The sequence below is a fragment of the Scatophagus argus genome, chromosome 19, assembly GCF_020382885.2.
Source record: "Scatophagus argus isolate fScaArg1 chromosome 19, fScaArg1.pri, whole genome shotgun sequence".
Taxonomy (NCBI): domain Eukaryota; kingdom Metazoa; phylum Chordata; class Actinopteri; family Scatophagidae; genus Scatophagus; species Scatophagus argus.
In genome coordinates, this window is record NC_058511.1 from 7,750,655 (window position 1) to 7,768,370 (window position 17,716).

The 17,716-nt window shown below is 40.7% G+C and overlaps 3 protein-coding genes across 4 annotated transcripts; 1 reads left to right on the plus strand and 2 right to left on the minus strand.

Moving 5' to 3' along the window:
• Nucleotides 1-47: 47 nt before the first annotated feature.
• acat2 (acetyl-CoA acetyltransferase 2) lies at nucleotides 48-4,354 on the minus strand. The gene is made up of 9 exons (XM_046372615.1): nucleotides 4,180-4,354; nucleotides 3,157-3,291; nucleotides 2,882-3,063; nucleotides 2,075-2,192; nucleotides 1,839-1,982; nucleotides 1,627-1,749; nucleotides 1,328-1,482; nucleotides 1,135-1,245; nucleotides 48-974 (listed from the first exon to the last, which is right to left on the minus strand). Exons 1-9 carry the CDS (start codon nucleotides 4,226-4,228, stop codon nucleotides 804-806), a joined length of 1,188 nt encoding a protein of 395 aa, XP_046228571.1. The 5' UTR covers nucleotides 4,229-4,354; the 3' UTR covers nucleotides 48-803.
• Nucleotides 4,355-4,993: 639 nt separating this feature from the next.
• LOC124050268 (WT1 associated protein) lies at nucleotides 4,994-11,467 on the minus strand. Of its 2 annotated transcripts, none has more exons than XM_046372613.1 (8): nucleotides 11,260-11,467; nucleotides 10,656-10,693; nucleotides 10,496-10,551; nucleotides 10,333-10,391; nucleotides 10,031-10,158; nucleotides 8,771-8,949; nucleotides 6,258-6,412; nucleotides 4,994-6,147 (listed from the first exon to the last, which is right to left on the minus strand). In XM_046372613.1, the coding sequence occupies exons 2-8, from the start codon at nucleotides 10,683-10,685 to the stop codon at nucleotides 5,489-5,491; spliced, it is 1,266 nt and encodes a 421-aa protein (XP_046228569.1). In that variant the 5' UTR covers nucleotides 10,686-10,693; nucleotides 11,260-11,467; the 3' UTR covers nucleotides 4,994-5,488. The 2 variants fall into 2 exon arrangements, with proteins under 2 accessions (XP_046228569.1, XP_046228570.1); XM_046372614.1 differs by lacking the exon at nucleotides 11,260-11,467 and adding an exon at nucleotides 10,922-11,233.
• A 902-nt stretch (nucleotides 11,468-12,369) lies between these two features.
• On the plus strand, nucleotides 12,370-15,178 carry sod2 (superoxide dismutase 2, mitochondrial). Its single transcript, XM_046373861.1, has 5 exons — nucleotides 12,370-12,523; nucleotides 13,074-13,279; nucleotides 13,494-13,610; nucleotides 14,283-14,462; nucleotides 14,553-15,178. The coding sequence occupies exons 1-5, from the start codon at nucleotides 12,489-12,491 to the stop codon at nucleotides 14,696-14,698; spliced, it is 684 nt and encodes a 227-aa protein (XP_046229817.1). The 5' UTR covers nucleotides 12,370-12,488; the 3' UTR covers nucleotides 14,699-15,178.
• Nucleotides 15,179-17,716: the final 2,538 nt, after the last annotated feature.

The following is a 17,716-nucleotide window of genomic DNA, read 5'->3' on the forward strand; positions in this document are numbered from 1 at the left end:
GCTCTGGTTATTGTGCAGGCTTTGAATGAGTTTCAAAGACATTTGACTCTATGGCTTATAATTGTTTATTGATATGTAGAACGGCTGAATTACAGGATACATTTCCCAAAACATCAGGTTATGTACAGGAAGCACAAGGTTATATAAGGCAAGCCTACGTAAGTATATGACACAGTTACGTTTCAAGGCTGCTCTCTTGGTTTGAGAAAGTGGAATGTTGATTAGGATCCATTTCTAGAGCAACATACAGAGCGTGTGAAACAAATTACAAGTTAAAAAAATACACTCTACAGAGAAGGTAGCATGTCTACCAAAGCCTGTCCATACTGGGCACCATGCCTTTGCAGTTGTAGTGTTTCATTTTTAGTCGTGCAGGTAAATGACAGGTTCTTCAGCTGAGAAACAACCACTTTTCACTGATTGCCAAAAACTGCTAACTGCAGTATTCTGCATATTTACCACATCTAATACCAGGTTGTAAGAACAATTTTTAGCTACTACTGGTTGATGTTGAAGTTGTCAGAACAAAAGATTTGCATCATCTACATGTTATAAGTCTTCTAACATTAAGCCACATGTTATTCAGACCTGAGGAGGTACGAATTTAAGTTCACAGTACAATGATTGGCTAAGATCCAACAATCACATCAAATGCTCACTTTTACCTCAACTACAGCGATTTGGAAAAACTCAGGTAAACCAGTTTATATCCTGTCCTGCAGCGTAAACTCATGACTTTCATTATCCCTTATCCATTGAAAGTTCAGTGCAATCCGTAGCGTATAGCGTAGCGTAAATATGTCTCAAACCCTCTCTACGCACATGGCAATGCCCATCCCTCCTCCGATGCAGAGCGACGCCACGCCCTTATGGCCTCCAGTCCTCTGAAGTGCATGCAGCAAGGTCACCAGCACCCTGCAGCCGGACATACCAATTGGATGGCCCAGAGAAATGGCACCACCGTTCACATTCACCTGAAGAGAGGAAGGGAAAAAAACAATTTGGGAGGAAAATTTACACTAGATGGGAAATAGGAACTGCATCTTATGGCAGCAAACACACAACATCCACTTTGTAGTTCAGGACTCCAGGATAAATATGATCTTTCAAAATGATGACCCAATACACTGTTACCTTGTCAACATTCAGACCAAGCTCTTTAACCACTGCAAGAGACTGGGCAGCAAACGCTTCGTTGATCTCAAATAAGTCAATGTCGCCCATCTGCCAGCCTGCTTTCTCAACCTATCAGAAGGAACGAAACAAGAATGAGCGAAAGAAGCATTTTCTCAATCACTGTTACATACAGGTGCATCTTAGTTCTCACCGCTTTCCTGATGGCTGGTATTGGTCCAATTCCCATGACAGATGGGTCGAGACCAGCTTGAGCCGAAGACACAATTCTGGCCATGGGTTTTATGCCACGCCTTGCAGCCTCTGACTGGCTCATTAGGACAGTTGCTGCCGCTCCATCATTAATGCCTTAAATAAATAAATAAGAACTTTATACATTGACTTGGACAAAAAGTTGGCTCTGAATAGTACAGCAATGGCAGACATCTGTTAGTTTAGTGAGGTAAACCCCAGTGACATCTCAACTAAACGTCAGGAAATGATGGAGCAGACCTGAGGCGTTTCCAGGAGTGACCGTGCCGCTGCCATCCTTTAAGAAGTAGGGTCTAAGTTTGGACATGCTACTCATGTTGCTGCCATGCCGAGGAAACTCATCCACCTTCACCTCCACTGGACCTGCAGACAACAGGTAAATGGTAGCATGCGTGCACACTCAGGACTGATCTCTGAAAAAGAAGAAATCAGATCACCAAACAGCCCCTTGCCTTGTCTGGTTTGCACTGTGACTGGGACAATCTCTTTGTCAAAATGTCCCGCCTTCTGTGCAGCCTCCGTTTTGTTCTGGGACTGGACAGCAAACTGGTCCTGCTCCTCTCGACTGACTTGCCACTGCTTCGCCACATTCTCAGCTGATAAGACACAGTCATACGATTTATCACAACAGCAAACACACATTTAGAGAAGTGACAGTAAGTCTGTGTATAATCTCAGCCAAGCACACCTGTGATGCCCATGTGGTAGCCATGGAAGGCGTCTGTCAGGCCATCAGCCACTATGGAGTCCTGGAGTGAGGCATCGCCCATCTTCACACCTGTTCTCATGTACACGGTGTGAGGAGTCTGGTGGTAGAAACCAAGAAACAAACAAGATCAGAATCAAAATAAGCTTTAATGTCATAATACTAAGTACAATGAATGTGTCTTTACAAAAACTCTCTACAAAAACTGCACAAGAGAATTTTCCTAACAACTGAGCTGTTTAAGTTGAAATGACAAAATATGGCAATAACTTCTAAAAAAAAAAAAAGAAAAAAAAAAGAAAAACGTGATAATGATATGATGGGGAGAATAATAATCTTGTGTCACGTCACAGTTAGTTATATGTTTAATTTTTGTTCATTTCTGTGTCACATTTTAACTCTTAGTGCAAATTATCCATTCATGTGAATGCTGTTGATTCCTAAGACAAAATTGGTGACTGATACAAATTTTCTCAAATCACATTTATGTACCATTTAAGGATGAATCTGATCATACTCGTGCTTTTTGCATGAGGCCCACTGACTTCAACTTGATGTTTTCATATGCGTTCATATTAGAACTACAGGGTCAGTATAAAATCGAGTTACTGCATTATTTTTTGATACCTTAATTTGAGAAATAAACATGTTTTTCTGCAAACCTATTTTGTAGAAAAACATGTTTAGGACCAGTATTCCTCAAATGTAAAATTTTGTGTACCAGTGTTTAAAACCGGCAAAATGATATTACGATAAGCTGTTAAAGACGCTACTTATGTCACAACCTACCCTGCTCATACTCTCCATGCCCCCTGCCACCACCACAGTGGACTCTCCAGACTGGATGGACTGAGCTCCCAGACACACGGCCTTCAGCCCAGAGCCACACACCATCTGGCAGCTCCAGGCCGGGACAGGGTAGGGGATACCTGCCCCAACACTGGCCTGACGTGCAGGGTTCTGCCCATGACCTAGACACAAAGTCCAATCAGAATGCTATTACTCAACAACAAAAACACAGGACCTCCATTGCATGTTTATCTTGATGATTCCTGAGCTTTCACCTGCTGTTAGGACATGTCCCATGATAACCTCAGAGACCTCTTCTGGCTTCACTGCAGCCCGCTTTAATACATCCTTTATCACCACTGAGCACAGGTCATGCAGAGACACCGTTGACAGCGCACCGTTCAAGGACCCTGTGTAAAAATGGGAAGAAAAGTTTGTAGCTTGAGTATGCCCTGGTGCATCATCTTTCCCTACAACAAGGAGGGCAAATAAATATGTTTTCTCCTCTGACACTGTTGAATATTTGTATATACATATAATGCAAAGTCATAAAAAAACTATGTTCACTGTTAATCAGTCTCTTAACCATCATGTGAAGTGTCTGATTCATTCCTGTTTGATTTTTGTTTTTTTCTCACACTCACTCCACCGATGAGATCATCAATGCTCTGGTCAAAAGTTACTTACTTACACTTGCATTTGCTGATTTTTTTTTTTTTTTTAATTTTATTTTTGTGAAACACTTTGAACCTCTGATGGAAAAAGTTGCTGTATGAAACAAACAAACAAACTTAGTTACTTCACATAAAGTTGCTTTTTGAAACTGGGGAACGTCCTGCTGTTAAATTGTTGATTTTACTGAACAAACCGTAGCCGTACTACCAAACTACGTGTGTCACATCTTGGACCACAGCGCACACGCCCAACTAGTTCCGAGATACTGGGACCGGACTGTTGCAGGTAACCAATGATAGAAGGCGCGTGCTTCGTGGCACTATGATAGCCAGCCAATCACTTTTCAGCGAATACTCCTGACACATGCGCGAACAAATGAGAATGCTCCAGATTGGAGGAACGCCAACCACTTTGCCAAATTAAAGAAAACAATTGATCAAACGTACAGATAGGGAAATACAAAGAAACGACACGATAGCTGCAATATTAATTAATTGCCGCCGCACTTAATTTGGTCATAGCAACAACGAGCGAGTGTAGCAGGAATAAAGTAGCAATGCGAGAGCTTCACTCAAACTGTTTCAAATGAATGTGTAAGCTTCTGGCTGGATTTTAAATCTTACCAATTGGTGTCCGAGCGGCGGAGACAATGACAACAGGCTCGGAGTTCATTTTGATGGACGGCTGGTCCGAGTTGGAGTCCTTGCTTCAAAGTGCTGTTCCTGGTTATCCACGCTTGCCACTGCAGCGAGCTCTGTCGATACTGTCACTCTGACGGACAGGTTTGCACTGAAAAGGCTTCGTGCAAGTGGTGGGGAAAATGCAATACAGCGCCACCGTCTGTCCTGGAGGATGACCGCAGTGTGTTGTTCAGTCATTACAACGCCACTATCCCTGTGCTGAACTTCACTGATCTGAATAAGTCTCAAACTGTGTATTGTTCGTTTTACAATTAGATTATTTTGTACACTATATCATCCAAATATATATGAGTCTACTGTGCCACGCTGGTTACAGTAACACACACTCACGCAATAGTTTTCTACATTTTATGTTTGCACAATGTGTTTACTTAAATATATCCTGTTTCCTTTCTACCTCTCTGGTCTTCTTGCACCATCATAAAGCTTAATTTACCTCCAGGCATGAATAACATTTAGTCTTCCAACATGTCTCACAAATTACATTTGAGATGCAAGTAAAATATTTAAAATTAAGACATCTCCACTTTAAGTAATACAAGCTAAACCCTTCATTACATACATGTTCATCCTCTCATTATAGTAACTTTAAAGCAAATCGGAAAACTTCTCAGTGGGGTAGATTATGATCTTTTAAAAACTTAATGCAACAGCTGAGTTTACAGATTGCAAGTATTAAGTTTACTTACTAATTAATTAATGGGTAATGATAATAATAATAATGGGGTTCACGCTGTAGTATTAAAAATCTTTATTGGTATTTGGTCAGTACATGAAAAGGACTGAAGTCAGAATAATATGAACGTCGCATATAAACTACTCACAATTCAACAGAATCTTTTGAACAGATGTTTCTCCTCAATGAAAAATTAAAATTGGGTTAAAAAAAAAAAAATACAGGCCAACATCTAAAAATGACTCGACAATGAGTTACAACACCAGATGCCTGTGTCAAGAGCTCAAACAAGAACAGCATAGACGTGCTCAAATAAACAGCTGAATGAAACGTACTAGTTTTATTTTAAATCATACATCCACTCAATTCAAATCTAACATTAAGCCATACCTGTTATATCCCTGTTTAGCAACACAATGTGACTGAGGCATCACGATAGGCAAGGGGAGTAGGGTGAAAACAAAACGTCTTGGACAGCAGTGCCGTGTTACATACTAAGCATTTGTTGCCTTGTTTGTATATTGTATAAAAAAGAAGAAGACGTGTCAAAGTACATTACAAAACCACACTGTCGCTCGTGCTGGAGTCCAGGCCGTTCTGAGTGTGTCGTGACCCTGCAGTCCTGGAGCCCTTGGTCACCAGGGCAGCTTTGTCCTCGTGGGGATCGGTGGTGGAGTCTGTGTCATTCGAGTGCTGAGTCAATGATGTCTCGCTGCCCGTCGGAGAGTCCACACTCTCGTACCCTGCACTCAGCTGGCTCCCGAAACCCACGGGTCCTCCAGCTCTGCCAGCAGCATTCTGACTCCCTGATGCCTCCTCTGAGTGGTTGGACAGTTTAGTCTCAGCTTCACCGGGACTGGAGACCATGGGGGACATGGGAAAGTCTTCCTCTGTGCTGCTGACCTCCCGATACAGGCTGGGTGTAGTGGTCTCGCTCCTCTGGGATGAGTTGCCATTGCTTGGTCCATTGGAGATCCTCCCGTAGTCTTTCCCCAATGTTTCAGAGGGTGCGCTGGCCTGCTCAGGCTGGGTGGATGGCTCCGCAGATGAGCTGGAAGCAGAAGGTGAAGTCCTGCTGGGTCCCGCTCCAGCCAATGACCCCTGAGTCTGAGACAGCTGCTGACGAGAATCTTTCAACTGCTGCTGCAGGACAAGGATGGTGCTCTGCATCCCCTCTACCTCTTCGTCTAGCTGGATGATAAAGTCATTCAATTCTGGGAGAGACAAAGATCAAGAATAACCAAAATTAAAAATCAAAACAACAGCAGTGTGAGAGATTTGAACTGGCCAGGCTGAGAGATGGGGATACCGCTCAAGTTCTTACCGTCTTGACTGCTCTTGAGCTCCTCGCTGTACTTCTTCTGCAGAGCCAACTCAGCCTCTAGCTGGGCGATGCGTCCCTGGGAGAGCTGCCTACCCAGCTCCTGGTTTTCCTGAATCAGCATTCGACACTTGGCCATCAATTTCTTCCCCGTTTGGCTGTAAGGGAAACAAGTCTCACATCACACAGTGAACCAGGAGACAAATACGACAGGCCAAGAGATGTCATCGATCTGTTCTAACCGCCTGACCCACAGGCCAAGGCTCAACAGAAAACTCTTGAACGAAGCCATCCCTAAAGGACTCTCCAGTCCCAACAGGATTGTCATTATATCCATTAGATTCCAATTCAATATAAAATTATCAGAAAGCCACGGAAACAAATCTACTCTGTACAAATAAATGTGAATCATTTTCTTGATAAGACTTTAAGTACAAACTCACTTTTCTGAATCTAAAAGCTGAATTATGAGAATATATTAAAATTCTAAGGTCCTCGCTGTGGCTGAAACCCAAAACAAACTAATGCATCCATTCTTACATTGTCACCTAACTCAACATGTTGCACTGTGACGAGTACTTTACAAATAACAGCAGCAGTTCTGTTCCTATCAAATTCTCACTTGCAAACACACCCACTACATCAGTGAGTGAGAGGGAAAAGCGGTTAAAAAATGTAACAGTGTAACACTAGAATGACACGCTACGAGAAAACCTACAATTTGAATATCAACCCTTAGCTATGAGTGGCAAAAATGGAAATGCGCGCAGAACCCGGCACTGGTTTTGTATAGTCATCACTTCAAATACACAGGAGCAAGTGTTTCAACAGTAAAACCAAGCAGCTTAAAGTGCTGCTTTCTCAACTTCACAACAGGTCAAGGAACACTTCAACATTCCAGCCCATCTGTTATTTTTACATTATGCTTTACAAAATCCCTGATCAAGAAGCCAAAATTTCAAATATGTGACAGACATATACCTTACTTACAACCATAGTTAACTGCCATCTATTTTGTCTATGAATGCCTCTAGAAATGATCTGACCAAAGAAAAATTAAACATTAACAGTAATGGCAAATAAACTCAGCAACTGTACCCTATATGAGAAGCAGCAGTCAAAGTGTTAACAGCTCAGAAAACCATGTAAGTTATTTCTACTTGTCATAAAAAATTAAGCACTATACATTAGTTAATTGCTTTCACTGCACTTCCCAGTAGTATAAGTAATTATCATAACCATTAATTTCTCTAAAGGACTGAGAAGTAATACGCTGTTAGAGGCTGTGTATACACTGCCAGCTCAAATCCCACCTGAGTATTAATTTGTTTTTTAAAACAGGCAAAGACATAACAGATTCCACGTGCGTTTCACTTTGTAAACAGGTGAGAAAAATCTTATTTGCTCTTAGTGTAAATGGCTGAGGGAAAGATTGTGTGGTCAATAACAAAAATACACAGAGATACAATAAATACATTCTCATCAACTCATAACATGACTCGTTAAAGACATTTGCATTCACAACTTGAAAACTGGACTCAATGCACCTACAGCAGTGTGTTTCAGAATGTATGTTGAGAATTAAGCAAGGCTTAATTCAGCATAAAAGTGAAAAAGTTTGCACAAGAGTAGACAATCAAAGCCAATTGTGCTTCTTGGCCCACACACACTGCAGTAAGTGTTTGTTTGAGAGAAACAAGAGAGAGATCAAATGAAAAGTCAATAAAAAGAAACAAGTCACAAAATAAAACATGTAAATACACTCTACCGTGAGTGGGCCCATGCTCAAAGACACAGGCGACTGGACCCTCATGCCTGAATCAAAGTCCTGTGTGGACCGAGGAGGCTCCGCTCAGTCTTAACACCATTTCTAGTGGCTCTTCCCCCAAAGTCTTACTCTTAAATCCTAGAAACTTTCCTCATGTTACTGCAATGTATCTAGACTGTCCAAAAAGTCTTTACGTTTCTCAGGCAGACTAGAAGAGTATGTGTGTGGTGTAATCCACAGTTAAATGTCTTTATAAACCAAGTATGGGAAATGTCTGCAAGATGTTGTGCATTGCTGTTTTAGGCTAGGGATGCTCCCTGCCTGACTCACCCTCCACCATAAACCTCCTATTTAAGGTGTGAACTGTCTGGTTTGAGCTGAGGTGCAGGGAGAGCATATATCCGTGTCGGGAAGTGAGTGACCGCCTCTTCAGGAACAGTCCGGACTCCTTCAGGCCCTTGGACGTTGAGGGGATACGAGGGGAGAGAGCTGAAACAAGTCTCACCTGACCATACTGTCTTTTCACTTTAGGTTATGTGATATGTAGTTGGCACAGTGCAAGAGTACAAAAACAGTTTTGTTTTGCAGTGACTGGCTTTCTGTAAAGTCTGAGTCTCGTGGTGAGTACAGCATTTGTCAGCCTCCCCCCCCACCATAGTTCCTGCATGCCTGCAGTGAGAGTGAGGGTGGGGGGCATGGGGAAGTCTTGACTTTTTTGGGGGAGGGGTTTTATTTTGATTGTCTTTACCTATCAGGTGTAAATTTCCAGGCACTCAGTTCATTTTGGGCCTGCTCCAGTTTGTCTTTAGTCTGTTCTAGTTCAGCCTTCATTTTGAGGAAAAACAAGTTGATGGCTGGGTCCACCATGGATGACCGCAGTTGGGCTGCACTCGGCTGCTGGACTTGCTTGAGGTACTGGATCTGGGTCTGCGGGATAAAGCACAGGTGTTAGTGACTAGTAAAGTGTAATATATTTCTACTAAAATAAACCTTTGACTGTTATGAGTACCAGTTGGATTAGCTTGCCCAGTCTCCAGTTGATTAAGTAACCCCCCCCCCGAAAATTAAATGAACTAAAAATAGTCTAGTTCTAAAATTCGACAACATCATTAAGACATTCAGATGACTTTTCAATCATGAGTATTAGTAGAACAAACCGCAGTTATTCAAGACAAGGACTCAAGCAGTTTCTGCATGTTGACTTTTCAAATAGTCCAATCATGTATCTTTGAACAAATCTTACATTTAAATTACTGCAAAATAAAGATATATGCATTGCTGCATGATTAATCTTAAATATTAAGACTGATCCAATATAAAAGCTATTGTTAAATTATATGTTGCTTTCCAGGACACACCAAGCAAAGAAATTTCACCCAAAGGAAGATAAAACAAGTTCAAAATGTACAAAAACTCACCTGCTGGAAGTCACAAATTTCAAAGTTCCACAGAACATAAGTTATAAGAATAAATTTACATGAGAAGCACAAGGTGCAATTAAAATGCCTTGAAAGGCAACAGCCAGCTAAAAATTAGGCCATATCAAGTGGAAATGGTCTCCAAGTGTTGTGTTTACCCCAGCTGCCCTGTATGAAAGGCATGTGCTGACATAAAGCCACTGGGTAATCTGCTGAGCTGTCAATGTGATAAGGGCAAAGGATACCCTCCGCCACACCATTTACCTTGACCATACACTCCATGACAATACAGGATTCCAGTTTAAAATAAATGCTTACTTGTTTAAGATGACTCAGTAAGAACATTAATTGTACAAATTTAACTGATCAGTTCATATAAAAATAATACAGTAACTAATCAATAATGAACTTAATGATTCATTATTATAGTTGGAATAGCTGGATTCTTGATAGAGATAAGCAGTTATGACACAGTGTAGTTCATTATTACTCAGAAGACTGCTTGAATTTAAGGAAGGCATCGAATGCTCTCGCTCTGAGACAAACATTAACCAAACCAAATTAACCCAAGTAGAGTAATAGATACATACTGTGCACTCTTGCATTTCCTGCTCCTTGGTGGCAAGCCGCATGACCAAGATATTCTCCCTGCGTGCAGATTCCTGCTGCTGCTGCTTGAGTTTTTCCTCAGACTCCTTCAGTCCTGTCACATCATTGGCTAAGACGGCAAAGAGCGGAGGGAAACAAAGTGCATCAGAAAAGATGTCCCTTTCACAGGCAGCCAAATATAGTGAGCAATATGTAATGTTACTAATTATTGCTGTTGGTGCTGCTAGCAATTCACATTTATGCAGTAATTCATTACATTTTAAAAGACAGCAGATGTACTTACAACATAGATCTGCATATTTAGCCTCCAGGACCTGGACATATGCTTCATATTGTTTCCACCTGAGAGGAGCAGAACAAATGTGTAAACATTAACAGCTCAATCTAAATAGATCAAATTAATTCATTCAGTATGATTAATCTCTAATTCTACAGCTGTTATCTACCTTGTGCACAGCTCCTCTCTGGTCAGGGTCTTCACGTCAGATTCACTGAGGCGAACCTGTACAGAAGAAAACCAAGGGCTCGTTAGATAATGAAGGCCATCAATTCATTAAGCTCATTGTTACACATGAAGGGGCTCGTGACACATAATAAGACACTCACCTTCTTGGGTAGAGGCTCCTCGTTGGTCATTGTGAACTCTAGAAGTAAATATGAAAGAAAACCATCATTAACCACACCTTAATATCGTGCGATTAAGCGACCGCACCAAATTTAGCTGTAGCGCGCTGATTGCCCACAAGCCGTAGAACATGTATGACAACTTTACTAAACAGCTACCGATATTGTGGTTGTCGACTATCATGATAAACTAACTGTGTGAACCGAGTGACTTAAGAAGCTGGCCGACCAAATAAAAGTTATATTACCAGTTAATGAGAGCAATGGAGCCTAACGTTCGCTGGAGTGGCATGCAGCAACGACTGATAGCAAGGAATAGAAAGAAGCTAACCAAGGTTAACTCTCCTGTGCTAATAACATTTAGCATCCGCTGCCAAAATTAATAAAGGCTACGAAAGTACAGTGATGAGCTACAGTATTTTCTTTATGTTCTATCGGTCAGTGTGCAATTCTTGGCTCTGTTTTCAGCTCCTTGTTATCACAAAATGGCGGTGAAGGAAATGACTCCCTCCCTTGCGCTCCTTTTCCCGAAGCTAGCGGGCACTTGGCTGCAGGTCTAAGGCCTTCAACCGTCAAAAACACTTACCAGACCCGTTTCTTTCGATGTTTCTGGAACCTCTCGGCTTCACCGGTGGCTTTAAATGCGCAAAATTACAACTACGTTGAATATTTGCTGTGAATTTAAATGTAGGCTAGTTGACTCGCTTCAGCGTAATCACCGTCATCTTCGTCACTGAAAGCAGAGCAGAATGGCTCTGGCCGTGTTGCTGCACTCGTTCTGCTGCAGAGTACGGTCAGAGATGAGAGAGAGAGACAAAACAGACTTCTCACTCCATCGCAACTTCCGGATCCTAAAATGTGGCTGAGGCGCACACGATATTGGGAAAAACGTTCGAAGAACAGCATGCTTAATTGTAAATAGTTTATTTCGAAGAATGATAATGAGAAATGATCATTGCCAAAAAGTACCTGGTTCCCGTTTCTCAAAGTAAATATTTGCAGGTTTCTTTAGTATCTTATCATAATAACTGGACATTTTTGGTTGGACGAAACAACCTATTTGCATACATCACTTTGGACTCTGGAAAAGTTTCTTAAATATTTTGAGCTATGTTTATGATATTATTTAAATCAAGTAATTAAGAAAATTAGCAATTTTATATAGTTCGAGTTGTTTTTAACTCCTAGGTGGTTCATTTTTGTTAATATAGGCTATAGACGATCTCTGGCATTGCCTCATATGCGGTAGAGGAGACGTTCACGTGATTCTTAACTTCGATTTTAGTTTGAAAATCATGCTAATTTGTGTAGCCTACTTGTACAAATTATTTACAGTTGTTATGGGAGTATTTACATTTTATGATGTGTGCTTTATTTACCCTAACAGCGTATGTGTCAGTATGGTAATATTATGTAATTATTACAAAATAAGCAACGACACTTCAGTTGCGATCCTATGGATATCCCATAGACATATGTATGCTTTCATATCTATACTAACCAAACGGTTGTGTTGAACACTATTAAAGCGGGAGGGTTTAAATTCATACTCTAATATATCTAAATGTACTCCAGTATAGCGCGTTTTCATCACTGATATGAATATATATTATTTATTATTATCTATGAAAAGAGTAGTAGCTGCACTTGTCGCAATTTGAGATCTAACAAATTATTTTACACTTTCGCCAGTACCTCCCCACTCCCACCCATGACGATAATGGTACGTTCCTCGCTCTGTCAAGTTGAAATTGCACATTTCAAGGGCAGTTACCAGTGTGTCTGCTCTGTGACGTCTACATTAAGAGCACCACCATGAACATGCTTTGCAGAGTTGGTCAAATACGCAGGTAAAACTGCTGTCAGCCTACCGTTTAGTGCAATTACTCAAGAAATTAGGATAGCGGTAATTGCTCATGAATTTGAGACAGTTGCTTATTCAGAGCTAACTGTTAGCTAGCCAGAATGCTATCAGAGAATGAATGCTATGTAATGTAGCAGTTCAGAAAGATTAGCTTGTGGTGCACCAAATAAATAGTTGTATTATTTTAAAGTCCTGCACTCATACCCTTCTTTGTGAATTGTTAACTTCAAATGTTTAATCTTCGGACACACTTGTTCATTTCTAGCTAACTCGGTGCCACCAGCTCATTCAGCTAATAGACTAGTTCACCACGTAACTACGTAATTAATCCACAACCAACGCCAGAAGTTTAGGTAACTTCAAGCCAGTTGTTCAAAACCTGTCAAACTGTTGTAAGTCCAGTGGATATCCTGGACTAACTCAGTCTAATTTAATACATACAGATTGCTTCAGTTATATTTGTCTTTCATTTGGAAGCCAAAAATTCTCCTTGGTCATGGTCAGACACATGGCTGTTTTCCTCTGCTTTGTTTCAGGTGTGCAGCCAGCCTGAGCCAAACTATAAACCAGGTAGCTGCATCAAGGCACAAGCATACACTTCCTGATCTGACCTATGATTATGGTGCCCTGGAGCCCCATATCAGTGCGGAGATCATGCAGCTGCACCACAGCAAGCATCACGCCACATATGTCAACAACCTGAACATCACAGAGGAGAAATATCAGGAGGCACTAGCGAAGGGTAAGACACAAGCTCTTATGAGCTCAGCATGAATTTCTCCTGTATAGAGGACACAGGATACAGTTTCTTTTAAAGATTGGTGTCAGAAAAAAACATTCTTTTTGTTCCTAAACATCACTGAAATGCACCCATGTGTTTCACATATCAACAGCCCCATGTTTTGACGGACCCAGTATCTTTGTATTCAACTGCATATATTTGACTTGTATTTTAGGAGATGTGACAGCACAGGTTGCACTCCAGCCTGCTTTGAAGTTTAATGGAGGAGGCCACATTAACCACACCATCTTCTGGACAAACCTCTCTCCAAATGGTGGAGGTGAGCCACAAGGTAAGGCACCAAAACTTTGATTACAGCTTGTGTTCTTATTTTTCCTACATTGCTTTGTTTTGCATTTAACTCAAGCCTACATTAAGCAACACATTAATCTGTAATGTGAAAGGAAGTTACCAGTGGGCCAATAGTCAATTCTGCAGCTCTCTGCAGCTTTTAGTATATTGTTTTTTGGGTTATTATACTATATTTTTGAGTCTAATCACACTCTTCAGCCACCATTAGAAAACACAGCCAGCTATTCCCAGAGCTAAAACGGGATTTGATATTGGACTTCTGTTCATCAGGTGGGCAGAAACATGAATCCGGTATTGGGAGTCAGTGCCTGAAGAGCTCACACTATACACTGATACACTGAAGCTGTTTTCTTTGATGTTTCTGCCACCTAGTGGTCAAAGATGCTACCTCTACTAAACAGTCTATATGTTATACAATATATGGCTTGCCTAAAGATATATTTTACCCTTTTTGCTATTTATTACTGAAAAAAGGAATTTGGAGAAGGAGTTATTTTCAGTGAGTATGAGACTGACAGGGCAGCCCACTTCCAGGAAATGTACAAAATCTAAACTGTGTAATTAGGAAAATTAAGTTTACTGAAAATACTTTCTGATTTTAGTTACTACCTTCTAGTCCTGAAGTAGCACCTGTCTGTGTCACTTCATATAGGGGAGCTGATGGAGGCCATTAAGCGGGACTTTGGCTCCTTCCAGAAGATGAAGGAGAAGATCTCTGCTGCTTCCGTGGCAGTGCAAGGCTCGGGCTGGGGTTGGCTGGGCTACGACAAGGAGAGTGGGAGACTTCGTATCGCTGCTTGTGCCAACCAGGATCCCCTGCAGGGAACTACAGGTGAGTTGTGAACAACTTTGCAGTAGAGATTACTTGTATTTCCGACAGCAAGATATTTATATTTTCCCCTCATACTGTCCTTTGTCACAGGTCTCATCCCCCTCCTTGGTATCGATGTATGGGAGCATGCCTACTACCTTCAGTACAAAAATGTGCGGCCAGACTATGTTAAGGCTATCTGGAATGTTATCAACTGGGAGAATGTGAGCGAGCGTCTCCAGATCGCCAGAAAGTAGAATCTAGTCCTCAGTTGTCCTCCATAACCCCTTTCACCATGACCTGGACCTGGATCAAATAGTAGATGCATATAATGTTCAGGTTTTCTGTGTTTGAAATTTTTAGATGATTACCCACATCAAAGTTGATTATCTAAAAATACTCACTATATTGGTGCAGATTACATTGTCTGTATGGCAGAAATACCATCCTACACTCACACAGGTTGAGGCTAAATTAAAATTATATGCAAGTGCTTTTTTATCTCGGGTCTAGTCCCAACTCTCGACTTTTCCAGCACACAAATTGACTTCCTTTCTCATCAAGGTTGGCTTTTGATAATCACACCCAAATACTGACTGCCATACATATAACAAGATAACCAGAGCATATTCAGTGAGCTTTGACTTTGTCCTAACAATTCATACCAAAGCCAGAATGTGTTAGTGCAGTCTATGTTTGATGTATTATAATAAAATTATAGCATTTCAATTGTAAAAGCCTGATGGTTGGTGCGTCATTTTTTTGTGTGTGCTGTGATAGAGATCCCCTAAGATGCTTTTTAATATTGTTTGGAGAGTTATTCATGTCAGAAGGCTTACATAGGATATGAAAACATGGCGATTGTAGTCAGAGTGGTGAAAAACAGAGGCCACAGTTGAGACTTTTCTCTAAATAAAGATCACTGTTGCTGGGTGTTTAGCACAGGTGATGGAATTTCTAAATAAACAAAAAAGAATTCTGTAGGCATGTTCAAGTAAAGCAAAGCACACATTTTTTGTACCATATATGGTGAGGCATGTAGGATACTTAGAATTAGAGTAAAAGAAAGTCAGCTTCAAAGAGCTCTCTCCCTGACTGTAATTCTCAGCTTTCATCTTATATTGTGCTGCATGATGGCTATCAACATTTGTTTTTCTGCAGCTCAAGGTTTTCTTTTCTAAAGCACAGCCAAGTTGGCTTTTGTCCAATCAAAAGATTTAGTTGGGGGAGAGTGCTTGCTGAGAAACCACAGCCTTGCTGATAAAGTCAACAAGATGTGCAAACACTTGTGATTGGAGGACATTGTATACCCTACAGCTGTATGCCCAATACTGAAAACTAGACGGCTTAAACCTCGTGAATGTGTCTGAGCTGAAAAATCTTACTTTAGATAGCTATTGGTCAAACAGTGTATAAGATTCTATACTGCACAAACTCTTCTGCTTCCTCACAGTATTACCAAAAGAGGGCAGCGTTTCCCAAGGTTTCTTGCTATAGATGTCTTCGTTTCTTTGAGATGAATGCATTGTGGATGTATGGAAGTCCTATATTCATCTATAACATGGCTCAGAGATATTCTCAAAAAGACAGTTAATAAATCTCTTCTTCCATAACATACTGTGGATTTTAAAGGGCTTTAAACATACATTGTGTAAGAGACTTGTGAGTTTATGTCAAAAAAGGATGTTTCCTTCAAAATATTATCAAAGACAAGCTTACTTGAACTGTATAAATGGCTTCCAGCTGGCTAATCTCGTGTCATCCAAGTGACTCCACTCTTCCTGTTAGTGATTAGGACTTACCATTTTGCCAGTGGGAATATCACATTCCAGAGATCTTTCCCTTTTCCTGGAGGTGGTGTCATGATGTAGAGGTGAACTGGTTTTCAGTGGACACACTGAGTTCAAGCACATGGTGACCAGACTTCGATCGTGAGACTTTTGGGTTCCATTAAATTATGTATCATTTTGGTCGAGAGCCAGCGGAATGAAGTTACTGAATGAAGCAATAAAAATGAAAACATGTCATTTAAACTCTTGATTTAAACACTTTGCAAATACACAAGTGAATTATTACATATTGGAATTGTTTGGCTCTATTGTTACAAGGACAGTCATTGTAAAATCCAACCTACAGGCCTTCTGGGACTTATACATATCAAGATACTACTGATGTGGCAGAAACCAGCTTCAACAGAAAGCCTGTGGGAACAGACAAACTAATGACAATTGACTTCACACCGCTTTTGGATCAAGCGACAAAGAACTGCTTCAATTTATCAGAGCCATAAATACGAGCACACAAATTTGAGAAGTTTCATTGTGAAGTTTCTGCCAGCGTTTCAAAACAGAAGGCTTCTCGTTTATAAGATGATGGCTTGCTTAAATGTGGCCTACTTTTGCTCCATAAAAGTTTCTCTGTGCCAAAAATTATTTCTCTCTTCCACAACTCATAAAAAATATGGAATTCAGTCAGGATAGAGTTTCTTTAACCTCTGGAATTAAAGAGAGGAAACTATTGAGGAAATGTCTCAGTAACAGAGTTTAAACTCCTCTGAAATCTTCCTCCCTTTTCCCCTTTCTTCCATCGGTTGTGTTTTCTCCTAAAAACTGCCACTAAAAGTGACTCTTTTCATGCAAAAAGCTGAGAGTGAAACATACCAATATGAAAAACTTTGTCACTTATCTCATTTTCAGGCTGCACCAGGAACTTAAAAATGTCCATCTAATAGACATAAGTTGATGATGTTTTAACACATGGTGATAATTGTTTGGAGGAACCTAAAATTGCAATAAAGAAGACAGTTTTGTATTGCTTTCTTCAAACACACACAAATCCAAGCTCCACTGCCTGTGCCTACAGACAAGCATAGTATGAGACTTGCTCATGGCTTTGTTCCACACTCTTATTTTCATTGTCAGGGCATAAGTGATTCCATAGTTCATGACCATCACATACTGTATTCTTTACTCATTCAAATTATGGCTGGCAGTACCACACACAGAGGTTTTTATTTCTCTTGCATAACACTGTTCATGCTGAACCGCATTTCAAAGATAAATGTTGGGTGGCCAAGACAGGGAAAACCATCAAAAATAATATCATATTACTTATTCAGACTTGTTACCATTTTCATGGGCTTTTGTTGGGGTTTTGAACACCAGAAACCATGAAAGTACTGACACAGACTATAGATGAATAGACGGTTGGGTGGACGCATTCAACAGTTGATTACCAGCCAGGGGAATTTGCACCCCAGGGGGTACAGGGATTGA